This window comes from Lepisma saccharinum, chromosome 8, assembly GCF_977018435.1.
Source record: "Lepisma saccharinum chromosome 8, izLepSacc3.1, whole genome shotgun sequence".
Lineage (NCBI taxonomy): Eukaryota > Metazoa > Arthropoda > Insecta > Zygentoma > Lepismatidae > Lepisma > Lepisma saccharinum.
The window spans coordinates 42,163,258-42,177,168 of NC_139236.1; the positions used below are offsets into that span (position 1 = coordinate 42,163,258).

General features: G+C 38.2%; 1 protein-coding gene across 1 annotated transcript in view; it reads left to right on the plus strand.

The window, feature by feature from the left end:
• The first annotated feature begins 5,232 nt into the window (after positions 1–5,232).
• Positions 5,233–13,911, plus strand: part of LOC145991424 (methylosome protein WDR77-like) — a 52,501-nt gene continuing 43,822 nt past the window's right edge. The window contains exon 1 of the mRNA XM_083127424.1: positions 5,233–5,579. Coding sequence (XP_082983550.1) covers positions 5,366–5,579 — 214 coding nt within the window. The 5' untranslated portion in view covers positions 5,233–5,365. The remainder of the gene's footprint in view (positions 5,580–13,911) is intronic.

Here is a 13,911-nt window from a genome sequence, read left to right on the forward strand (position 1 = left end):
ATGCCATGGTGCCCCGTAAAATTATTGCACCCTATTAAAATAATTTCTTTCTATGAAACTCAATATGAAATATTACTGATGACACTGTAATCCAAGAAGTCATTGATCAATCAAGGGATTCCTATTTGGGGACCTTTCTTACATAAGTTAAGGCGGCAGTGTTTTATGTGAAGTTTGTCTTTATTTCTTGTGTTTAGGCCATGTATTTCCTCATTTGTGGCAAAGTTGGAAATATTTTGCTTAACATAAATTAAGCATTCATAAATGTATATGCAGGGGAGAGTTAACACATTAAGTTTACGGAAAAGAGTTCTACATGAATAAGTTTTCTTTACTCCAGCTATGATTCTTATAGCTCTTTTTTGAAGCATAAAAAGGACATTGGAGTGGCCCTTGTTACCCCAAACCATAATACCGTATCTTAGTAAAGCATCAAAGTTTGCCATATAAAGGCACTTTACAGTTTGGGTGCTTGAGATGTCTACCATTTCTCGAAGGGCATAGCACACACTACTTAATTTTGATTGTAGCGTGTTTATGTGTTCTGTATAGCTAAGGTGTTCATCCAGAATGATACCCAGAAATTTTGAATTTTTGTTAGGCTCTAGTTGTGTATTCCCAGATATTAGATTGAGGCTTATTTGGTTTCTGGTTTGGATTGTAGAAAATGTAATGTAATTTGTTTTTTTGCTGTTGAGGAGTAGATTATTATTTAAAAACCATCATCTAATTTGTTTAATACGTTATTAGCCTTAGATTGTAGAGCATCTTTGGAAGTGTCTGTTACTATAATATTTGTATCATCAGCATATAATATTGCATTTGCCTCAGGTATAACATTTGGTAAATCATTTATGTACATAAGAAACAAAAGAGGGCCAAGAATACTTCCCTGAGGCACCCCACATGTTACACTTTTCTGGACCGGGTTCGGGAAAAAAAAATTCCCGTCCCGATCCAGACTTCGGAAAATGACTTTCTGACTTTTCGGGATCCCAAGCAGTCGGGAAATACCGAAAGGTCATTTTAAAAAGTCGTCAATTCTCGACGTTTTCTGCATTTCAAATGTCTGGAACTTATCGGAAATTGTTAGTTTTTGTACCAGAAGTGCAAAAACAAGCACTTAAGATGGAAATTAGTACGTGTAGAATTCGAGATTTCAAGAGCTTTGGTAAATTTGGAACATATCCCGTCCCGAATGTTGGGATTTGAAGAATTTCCCGTCCGGACCCAAAATATTCTGTCCCGCACACCCCTACCCTGCAGTATGGCAAACCTTATCTCCAATGGCAAATAAACTGTCTTTGCCGCCACAGTACTCATAACAATGAGTATTTTTTTCTTTAACTATAATTTACTGGGGAAATGTTGCCTTTTTTCTTTTGTTTAAAACATGTTTTTTTAATTCATGTTTAAAACAAAAAAATACATATTTTAAACAAAAAAACAGTTTGTTTTGTTCTTTTTAAAAAGGTAGTGTCTGCTGCCACGTTCTTTTTCTTCTGGAACCTCAAAGAAGATGCGCGTGACAGCAGACTCGGTCCTTGTTTTATCGTGATTTCATCATGCTGTGTATGCAATTACGTCTGCAAGCACGTATCCAGGAATTCCTTTCGGGGGGGGGGGGGGGGCAACACCATTTTTTTAAGGGGTATAGTAAGAACCTCACAAATGTATGTTTAAGACCAGTGGTGGCAATTGGGTTCCAAAACGGGGGCGGGGGGGGGGGGTGCGGAGGGCGTTGCATGGAAAGTTTACTTTCTCTTAATAGCCAAGGCTTAACATTAAGAGGCCATAATTTTGAAGCCACTGTAAGGCTATCATTTTAATCAGAACGTGAAATCGGAACAATTTTTACCACTCGACTCCTCTGTTTCCATGCATTAATAATGTGTGCAGGAACCATCTCAGTATGTGTGTTTGTTTGTCCATTTCTTCTCATCAAGTATAAAAACATCTATGGTATCTTTGAGTGTTTTTACGAAGCTGTTACACATGCACGGGATGGACAATCCACTCGACAACGCGAGATTCAAATTGTGGGTTGCGAACTGGACGCAGACAGCTCTCGAATATTTCTCTCTAATTCGAGCCTGAACACCACTAATGTGTCTTGTCCTCCCATTTTTTCAGCTCTTATAAAAGCCGAAACCCACCAAATTGTTCCGATTCACGCCTTAGCACTCACAAGTGTTCAAAAATGCCTGTCACAGCTTTCGCTGTCTTGTTATATATCGGCACGAAACAAAGGAAGTCTTCTCGAATCCAGGTGGATCACGCAACAATTAATGCATAATGAAAACCCTTCCGTTCCCAACACATCTAATGTTTCGTCTCCCAGTATGATCAAATGCTTACTCATTTATCTCCAGTGAGGTGCCCAAGGGAGGGTTGGTAAGGTCATAACCCCATTTGACCCAGTATTCTTTTCTCTTTTTTTTAAAAAAAAAAAAAAAGACGAACGTTAAAGACAGGAAAAAAATGACAAAATCAGGACTGACAACCAAAAATAGTAGGTATGCGCAACCCCTCTCCATTCCGAAAATCCTGGGCACGCCACTCTTTATCTCGGACACATTTTTTAAAATCAACTCACCAGAAGTTTTATCATTCCGTATTGGAGATTGAAGTAAGATGTGTTCTTCCTGCAGTTTTGGATATGATCCTTTGCGGTGCTGTCTGCCTGCCTTCACACCTAACCTTAACAAGGCCCTAATTTTCCATCCTTATGACTTGGATTTTCAAGACTTATTAAGGTTTCAGACCGAAGGGACACGCAATACATGTTGATTGGAATGGGCCAATCAACAGCAACGTTTCACACCGTAGCGACACAAAAGGCCGCACAAACCTAATCTTCAGGCGACACGGTGTGAAATCTCCCTTATTAGGCCACTGTCATTGTCACCTTGAAGTAGTAGCTCTTGTTGACCACAGAAAAAAAATATCCTCAACCGGTGATAATGCTCCTCAGTTTTCTTCTCTCTCCTATATTTTCTGTGCTTGTTCACTATACAGGCAACACCTTACGATTTGATATACACAGGACATGTACTATGTAGACATTTTAACGAAAAATCAGTTGAAGTCAAGGATGACTAGGTGGCTCAGTTGGTAGAGCCCTGATGTGGGTCCTGGTTTAGAGCCTGCAATTTCCGCCTAAAATGTCTACATATGCAACATCTTACTGCTTTCTCTTCTCGACATTCATAAAATTTTCGGCTGTCTCTTTATGGTAGTTAAGTGTTTGAATGTGTTTCGAACCCAGTAGACTTAAACAAAAGTATTTTTTTATATCACGAAATTCTCAGACTGCATATACGAAATTTAGTTCTGGCAAAACTAAATCATCACTCAAAACTTTGATTTTCAGTTGATATATGCAGTTTATTTCTGTTTTAATATCCGGTACTGATGAAATATTCACTTTAGAGAGAGAGAGAGAGAGAAGTCTTGATCTCTTCAGCCCTCGAACCGAGCTAGCACTACTCTGAGGCCCCGGAAGTTCTGCTGTCGTCAATGTCTTCATTTTCGAATCACTATATCTCATATAGCAACCAGAGGACGCTGACTGATCTGATCACCAACCGACTGTATGAATTGTCACACTTACCTCTGAAATCTCATTAACCGATTCTTTGTACAGATCAATCGAAAAATTGAATCGGCGTATGTATATCCTCATTATATTGTAGAACGTTCCGCAGATAAAACGATTCGTTAATATCGCCAGTAATTGACTCCTTCTCTCATTCAAGAACGTACCCTCTCCCGCCTTACAGAGATTAGAAATTACAACGAATCGCCCTACGTGTGGCTCTACCTTTGTTGTGCAGCTTCCAAATGCTGACAAGTCTCTACATAGTCCTCAAGTGCGCTGAGTCAATACCGAAAGCACAAGAACAGTGTACGTGCAATATTACCAACAACAGGGTTATAGAACATTCTCCGTCTTGCCTCGATACTTGTCTATCTCCTTAAATCATCGTCACATTATTCAAAAAGCCAAAAACCTAATTTTATCTAGTGTAAAATAAAAAAAATCCTGGGGGGGCTCGAGCCACATCAACCCCACCTTGGATACGTGCTATTAACAATAACAGGGTTATAGAACATTCTCCATCTTGTCTCGATAATTATTTCTCTCAGATTTATAAATTTATTATCTACACATTATTCAAGACGCCAAAAATCTAATTTTATCTAGTGTAAATTTAAAAATTTCCTGGGGGGGCTCGAGCCACCTCATCCCCACCTTGGCTACGTGCTATTAATAATAACAGGGGTATAAAACATGCTCCGTCTTGCCTCGATAATTATCTCTCTCCTTACATTATTTTCACATTATTTAAGAAGCCAAAAACCTAATTTTATCTAACGTAAAGTGAAAAATTTCCTGGGGAGAGGGTCGAGCCCCCTGTGCCCCATCTTGGATACGTGCTATTATCAATAACAGGGTTACGGAACATTCTCCGTCTTGACTCGATAATTATTTCTTTCCTTAAATTATTGTCACATTATTTTATTTCACACCATAAGAAACAAAAAAAACTCATTTTATCTAGTGTAAACCTAAAACTTTCGGGGGGGCTCGAGCCCCCTAAGCCCCCCTCTGGATACGTGCCTGTACGTCTGTAACACATACTGTGAAGTTGTAGCGATTACTTTCACAAAAATATTTTAAGATTAGGTCGCTTAGCATTCTTCTAATAATAAGCCTAAATGCTCTCGTAGTTAGGTTAGGATCTGTTAGCATTAAAATAATATCGCTAAATGCTTTCTAAAGAAAAGGTTCTAAATTACCTGTACATTCATTCCCACTAATTATAAACTTGCATTTCTACGTCTTAATCTGTTCTTAAGATTTGTAACATCCTCTTAGCAGACGAATTACGTGGCAGGAGCAAATTTGACGCTTATTCTTACTGCTGACACGTGCGTTGCAGCAGACTCGGCCTTTTAAAAAACACAACTTTTGCCAACCTTGCTTGTAGTCCTGTTGATTTTGTGCAGAACCTTCCGACCGATAGTCATTGTGGATTTGGATAATAATATTTGTCCCATAGTATTGTTTACGCGGAACAATATTTGCTTACATTAATGTTACATTACACTTTGTTTATATCATTATATGTAAATAGCACATTGTCTAAATTGTGTTTGCGGAATTCCTCGAATATCAATATAGTTATGTTTGCATTGTACTTGCTGATCGTATTCAATTCGGACGTTTTGCTGAAAGAGTATCAGGTTTGCTTTGCGTTCCATGTGTAGTTGGTGGAGTTCTTGAGGTGGAATTGAATTTTTGATTGTGTACAATTACAAGTTTAGTTTGTGGTTTATTAAACACAAGTTAATTTATTAAATGCCTCTCAAGGAACAAGATTCCCAAGAAATGGAATCTTCATCAGAAAAGGAAGGAGAATGTGCGGACAAAAGTATGGAATATGCAAACAAACAAGTTCAATTTGACATTGGTTCAGAACCTAATCGTGTTGCAGAAGCTTATCGTAATTATCAACCAGCAGCAGTTCCCGGTCAAATTGAAAAGCACCTAGACTTCATGGACTTTTGTGAAGGTAATTCTAGTTGGGTCAAGTAAAATATAATTTGTCCTAAGTAAAGTTTTGTCTGTGTGTGGTTATAGTTCTACGAGACTGATCTTCTATTTCACATCAGTTACCCTTGCATGCTAGAACACGTACATAAATACGTCGTATTTAATGAGTAGAAGGTAACAGTTGGATATAGTGAAAACACATTTCTTCAAATTTATCGGTTTATAAGATTGGAAACACTGCATATCAACTGACGACACTGCATATCAGCTGACGATAGACAACATGTAACAGTAGGATAAGCCGGAGACGGATTTCTTAAAATTTACAGGAGAAAAGACGAGAAAGTACTTACGGAATTGTGTTCTTGAGGACTTTCTGAAGCCGGAGATATTGTTTTTTGGAATCGTGCTACGTATTTTGCCTGTAAATAAGGTATTTTTCGTCAATCATGCATCTCCGTTGTGCGATAGCTCGTGCCGCCATTACCGTTGACTACGTGAATCAAATGTTCCATGCGTTCGGTTATGTAACCCCCTCACAGTGTAGCAACCACGCGGTAGTTTTACAAGATGACGTGTGAGCGGGGTTTTTCTTCCAATTTAAGGTAACACTCTAGTTTACGTCCTTTTCCTAAGGAATACGTGTCATATATCGTTGGAAAGCTTATTTTATAAGGAATTGAACAACGTAAATCCGAAAGGTAGGAAAATTTTCCTGAAAGAGTAAATCGAGAAAAACCGATGTTGTCCGGATATGCGTGATTGAACATACTAAGGAATTGTTTAGATAATGAAGCACATATTTAGGGGTGAAATAAGTGCTAATGGAACCTAACCTAACAGGCCTAACCTAACTTCGTAGGCATACCTCGACCCCGTGAATGGATAGTGGGGCTATCGTGAAAAGAAAGTGTAAAAAGAAAAAGGTACTTACCCGAAGAGATGCCGGGTGCCGCACCACCATCGCGCACCGCGAGTGCAAAGAAGCAATCACCATGCAGATAAGGACGTAAAGTAGAGTTTAGCCTCGATTTTCGCTTAAAAACCTTTTGTGAATAGTTTGTGCGGCATTTATCGGCGCAGCGCAAACGCAAAGAAGCAATCACCATGAAGATAAGGACGTAAAGTAGAGTTTAGCCTTAATTTTCGCTTAAAAACCTTTTGTGAATAAATGTGCGGCATTTATCGGCGCACCGCGAATGCAAAGAAGCATTCACCATGCAGATAAGGACGTAAAGTACAGTTTAGCCTCAATTTTCGCTTAAAAACCTTTTGTGAATAGTTTGTGCGGCATTTATCGGTTCATAAGTTTGGAAACACTGCATATCAGCTGACAATAGACAACGTGAGTCAAGATTTGCCCGCCGATCAATAAATGATTATAATGTTAAAAGTAACGTGTTTTTCATGGAAAAAAAGGTTATGGCCAGCTTGAAAAATCTTCCGCTATGCATATGAGGTAAGTAGCAATGATTTTTATTTGAAAACAACCGAGTTTAATGTGTCTCCGGCTTATCCTACTGTTACCAAGATTTGCGCGCCGACTAATAAATACTTCTAATGTTGAAAATTACACTTTTTTCAGTGAAAAAAAACATAATCCCGAAGTTGAAAAAGGGGTGTAAGGGGTGCTGCTTCCACGTAGTGCACCCAAAAGTCAACCTCACTTCCACGTAGTGCACCCTGGACAAGAGACTAACGAGGCTCTGGCGACTGGCGCTATGGCCAGTATACTTTTGTGTGTGTTGTCCTGTTTTATGTCCTTGTGTGTGCTGAGTGCGCGTTTACAGCCTCAGCTTTTAACAAGTCAGAACATTTTAAGGTTTTAAAGTTTTTAGTTATGCAACGTTTGAGTTGTAATTTGTAATGGTAAGGGGCTGGACCCCGTATAATGTGACGGGAGCAAATAAGCCTAAGTGCTGACGCTCCCAAAATTTTAAATTCAAATTCAAATTCAAAGTTGAAAAATGTTCCGCTATGCATATAAGGTAAGTAAATATCAGAGGCCAGTAACCAGTGTTACCGCAGGTAACAGAAAAATTTAAAGAAATTAAGAAGTTTTTTTCTCAATAAAGTAACAACATGTTTAAATAAGTTAACCGACAGCGTTCCAGTTGAGTGTATATTGCAGAGGACATTTTTCTGCAGCTGACAAAAGCGAAGAGACAGGCTGTTCCGCTACCCTCAAGAGGCAACAAGAGGAAAGGGTGCCCGCTAATGCAAGGGAAGAGCGGGGAAAGACTTGGAGGCAAGTGTGCTGGGGGTTATTCATATGCCTGTTTAGGGGCCCTGTTGCCGCTGCGTCATACCGGATCAGCAAGTGTTGTCACATTCGATTTCCAGAAAAGAGCTAAATCCTGCCTACAACGGGGATACTATTTCTCTGAAGCAACAAGAGCTAGACTGCAAAGCCAAAGCTGGATTTAACTACCACAGAAACGTCAAAGGAGGGGGGGGGGGGGGGTAGGATGGAGATGATAACTTCTGATGACTGGTAACAATTTTTGAAAAAGTCACGCCATGCCACTGGTACAAATGTAAATAATTTGGAAATAATCTAGTTAAATGTGTTTTCACTATATCTAACTAGTACCATATAGATTATATAAGCAATATATTACACCTTACACACGTAATATCCAAATTTCAAACAGTGAAACCGTCACCGGGACATCAGAACCTCTGATACTTCATCCGGGAAACTTATTTGGTTAGTACATTCTCTAGTAAATAAATCTGAGAACACTCCCGTCACCTTCAATTGCTCCTAACTTAGAATAGTTTTGTATATACTTTGTAAATAATACCGAAAAGAAAATCTAAACTTAGTAAATAAAATCTAATAGTATACTAACATAATTTTCAATGTTTGAATTTGGCATACAAACGTGCACATAAAGAAAGAAAATATTGCTGCATCTTTTAACACACTTATCAAATGTACTCTCAGTGATACTGTTTTTCTTGAATTATATCTAAGATCAAAAATCTAGTATCAAACCCCCTTTACATTTGTATTTTGCATAAAATAAATGTATTTGTATTCTGGCTTTCAGTATCATGTATAATTTGATGTAATTGCTGCTAAATCTGGTCACGGAGCAAACCTTGTGTAGTGGTTCTCAACTGTTGTGAGACCGGAGCGTGGTAAATTCATTGGTAAAAGTTTACTATCCGTCGGACACCTATAACTTCAGAGTTTCATCAATTTTTGACATTCGTACTTACCTATCTGCTTCGCAGAACATTTTGCGAATGGTTTTTGCGGCTATCCATCTCGGAATCTGTGCAAAATTTAAACAATTTTTTTTTTTCGTTTCAAATTTTTAACTCAAATTTCCCACCGATTCCGGGGTCCGCCTCTGGGGTATTTCACTCACCACCCCCAACCGCTAACGCGGCCTTGCCTCCCCGGCTTTTTCTATAAACTCCCTGTTAAAGGCATGTTAGAAATTGGTCGGAGTCACCTGCCCCCAAATGAGCCCCAAACTTTTATATTTGAAGAAATCAGTTTCCAGGATACGGAAAATTTACCTGAATTTCACACAAAACACCTTCCCGATGTTAGACAATACTACAGGAACTTATTACGGTAAGTAGTTTCTTCTGTGGAAATGAAGAAATCTGTCCGACGGATAGTAAACAAGTACCAATTCATTTTATAAAGTTGATGCCCTACTCCAAAATTTTACCCCTTTCTAATTTTTGTTAACTTTATACATTAACCCTGAAACGAATGAATTATTGGTAAATTTCTTATATCCTCAAGACGGCTGAAATTTGCTAGTTCATTTAATTTGAATATTCGTACTTACGTATTCTGCATTGAGAAACATTGTTTCATGGAAATAAGCTCTATTTGCGACATATCGAGTAAGTTTTCTTCGTTTCTTTTTGCCTTCAGTAACATGGAAAATGGCGGTCACAGTTTCACTACCGTACTCGGCATGCAGTGATTCCACCCCACTGCACCCAAAAATACCTACGTAGCCCCACAAACCATTTACGCATAGCCCCACGAACCATTTCTGATAAGGTTAGGTTAGGTTGGGTTAGAATAGTTAAAAATTGGTTTAGAAAGAGAAATGCGTAGCCTCACACACCGTTCTCGCATAGTCCCACGAACCATTGACACATAGCTCCATGAACCATTGACACATAGCCCCACAGACCATTTGCGGAAACGTACCTTCTGCAGTTACAAAAACACGTGTTTGGAAACACTGACCGGCATTGACCGTGATTACGTCATCACACACAGGCAACATCTGGCTGGAAGGAAATGGATGCAACAGCTTTTGTGCGTGGGTCACACATTTATATCGAAAAATAGATGATTTACCGGCAAAGTTCAGTGAATGATGCGAGAAAACACTTCCCCAAACTTCCACAACTCTAAAGAAACTGCATTCAATAAGCAATTTCTCGTGTAAATTTGAAGAAATCCATCTTGAGGATATAAGAAATTTACCGAATTATTTTTTGCCATTTTTTTTCTTCTTGTTTTTAGTCTAATATCAGTTGTTATGTACTAATAAGTGATTTTGAATTCTTTCAAACTATGCCCGATTACCATATGGTAACGCTATGCGTTCACCCCACCAAATTAATTTATTTTTGTAAACTTGAAAATGTTTGAATTAACCTTAAAATAACTTTCAAAATTTGATTATTTGTTTAAATAATACAAATATTATAGATCCACTGTACATTAAATTTCTGAGCTAAATGTGTTCAGATTACTACTTAGTACATAATGATAACTCTATATTCACATGTTGTTTATCAATCTTGAATATTCACTTGTCATAGAAACTTTAAATTAAGTCCAATTTATGCATAGAATAGGTAATTACGACTGGACCTACAGTTTAAAGTGAGATCGGAACCATGTCATCTACCTCCACCGTGTATCGAACCTGGGACCCCCTTGATTACAAGGTGGCGACGTTACCACTGCACCATTGGGGAGGCTCTTGTCATAGAAACATATGGGACAAGAAACGCGAAGTCCAACAACATTTGGCATGTCCAATGCGAACACTACTGGTGGACCACCAGCATACCACACATCTTTCAAAACTTTCCTTCATGTTGTAATGGGCCGCCAAACTACCTTAGGTGCAACACGAAATGATGTCATATAGTTTTTCATCCAAATTAAAGCTGGGATAATTTTTGCCTTGATGGGTAAGAGTGGCTGCAGTCTTCCTAAATTTGTTTTCAGTGTCAGTGGGATCTTATATTTTTGCCTTGATAGGTATCAAAACAAAAGAGGTATCCACGAAAGGTTTTCAAGCGCCAGTCAGGCTTTGCAACCAAATCTAATAGGTTTACCTCTAATAAATAACTTGCAGGAATGTTTTCCATAATACAGGATCACAGATCCAACAAATGTGAGTGACTGAACAGGCACAAAATGTTCCATGAAATGGCCATCTCTTATTATTAATATTATTAAACTAAAATATAAATTATAAGCAATAGAAATAAATAAACCATGCAAAAGACACAAGAGGCTTTACAACTTTAATTTCTTGGCATTACCGTATGGTAACGCCATCATTATGAGTAAACATTGAACAAGTGATGCAAATTCTTGAACAAAAATTTTTAAATTACGTGTGTTTACTGAATGGTGAAAACATTCAGAACCCCATAATATTTACTTTCCAGCGTATGACATTTTGAATAAAAAAATCGAAGGTCAAAACAAATATATCCTCTCATAAGAGTGCTGTTACCTGGACTGAAACTAGCTGTCTCAAACGCAAGCTTTATGCTTCCTAGAGTAACTTCTAACACTAGGTTTGCCTGCACACTCAGTGTAGACAAGCCTCTAGTACGAAAGTGTGTGAATGTTGAGCGTTACCTTATGGTAACGCTATGCATTTAAGGGTTAATATGCACCCTTCAAATTAAATATTAATAAATAAAGTATGCCATATGTTATATGTCTAGCAAGGTTGATTGATTTAAATCACTTTAAAGAAATGATTTATAGAATAATATACATGAGGATTTTGTACATGTCAGAATCACTTTTGGCGAAAGTACATCAATCTCGTAATCACTTAATGGTGTTTATTAGGGTCTAAGAAATGAAAGAAAGGAAACAAAATATATGTACTGATGGGATGAATCTCATATGAAAGGAAATGTAATATATAAACTGTAAACGCACTTACAATTATCTCGATTTAATATTCAATAATTTTATAGGCAAAAATAGCAAACATTTGTGCAGAATAATATGTAAAATACTAATCACGTTAAACCGTAAATAGTGTCATTATCATTAAACTGTAAATAAACATGTTACAGTATCAGAAACAGAAAAATGTATTTGGTCTAGGAATTAATTTGTGCGGTTGTTACGCACACATTGAAGCTGTAGTTCAAACACAAAAGACATAAATACCTTAAGAAACATATTGTCCATCGCGAGCCACCACTTTCGCCCATCTGTCAGGCAAGTTACGGATTCCATGAAGTCCTCATCCTTTGAAGCGATCCAGTCAGAGACCTATTTTTCGATATCTTCTGAAGACGTGAACCGCTGTTCAATCAAATTGTTATTCATGCAATCGAACAAGTAGTAGTCCGAAGGAGCAACATCGGGTGGGGTAAAACTTCCCATCCGACATTTTCTAAATAGGTTTTGACCAGTTTTGCGACATGTGGGCGAGCGTTATCATGTTGAAAAATAAGTTTATCATGTCTGTTCTCCCATTCTGGTCGTTTCCTGGCCAGAGCTTGCTTGAAACGCATTAATTGTCGTCGATAACGTTCTCCATTAATAGTTTCACCCGGTTGCAGCAGCTCATAGTACACCACACCTTTCATATCCCACCATATGCACAGCATAACCTTTGCACAGTGAATATCTCGTTTCGGTTGTGATGCACCTGGTTCACCTGGCTTCACCCAGGCCTTTTTTCGTTTCGGGTTCTCGTAATGGATCCACTTCTCATTGCCAGTAACAATGCGATGCAAAAACCCCCTTTCTTTTCTGTCTTTGAAGCAGCAATTCGCAAATGGTTTTTCGTCTTTCAACGTCTCTGTCTTTCAATTCATGTGGAACCCAATGTGACATCTTTTGAATCATTCCCATGGCTTTGAGGCGTTTGGAAACTGTTGTTTGATCAACGCCTAATGCTTCTGCAAGTTCTTCCTGCGTTTGACACGAATCCTGATCGAGCAATGCTCTCAATTCTTCGTCTTCAAATTTTTTTGGCTGTCCAGGTTGCTCTTGGTCTTCCAGGCCGAAATCACCACTTCTAAACCATGCAAACCACTTCTGACACGTTCGCTCAGCTAGGGCATGGTCACCATACACTTCCACCAAAATGCGATGACTTTCGCTAGCACTTTTCTGTATGTTAAAGTAATGAAGCAGAACACCCCGCAAAAACACTTTATGTGGCACGAACTGCACCATGTTCAGTTGACTACAAAATGCTGTTCTTAACGCGTCAATCAACTGCCCTATATTACGAACGATGCGCGCTGACAGGAGTTTTCAACGCATGTGTGGATACAAGGAACTGTGGGACGATATGCTCGTTACGCCATCTCTTGTCCAGGAGCACGAATTAATTCCTAGACCAAATATATTTACATATATTTTTTTTTTATTTGCTTTAATCAAACTGTTCAAATATTTTGCATGGCCGTTTACCAGGAAAAGCCTTTCTATACAAAAAAAACTATGTCTATGTGTATGGTGCGAAAAACAATACAAGTAATTTTAAATGTGTTTTTTTAAAAAGGAATCATTAAAAATGATTATTAAATAAAAATCATGGCTTTTATCCACCCTGATGTCTAGACTTGTTGGCAAATATAAAATGGGTTTTCAAATAGTTGGCAATCACTGGATCTAATGAACTCTTGCAGCTTGGTACCGTGTCACAGACCAGCAGTTGAGAGACACTGCCCTAGTACACCATCCGTATCCCTAAAACTGAGGCAGAAACTGAAATAGATTGGCTAAAAATGACAAAAAAAAGTACATTTTTTAATAAAGAAATCTGTTTTTCCATCACAAAAATTTTCTGTGTGCACTCAGATATGCTCATTGTGATTGGACCTACAGCTTAAAATGAAACCAGAACCACCATGCCTCCATTGGCGATTGATCTTGGAACCCCTTGAGTACAAGGTGACATTACTTTATCCCATCAGGGATGCTGATTCTTTTATATACGAGGCTTGTCCGGAAAGTAAAAATACAAACAAGAAATAAGATATAAAAGAAATGTATTGCTCGCAACTAAAGTTACACTTGATGCACTGATACAGAGGCTATTTCTCCACATAAGTGCCACCATTGTCCAAACATTTGTTCA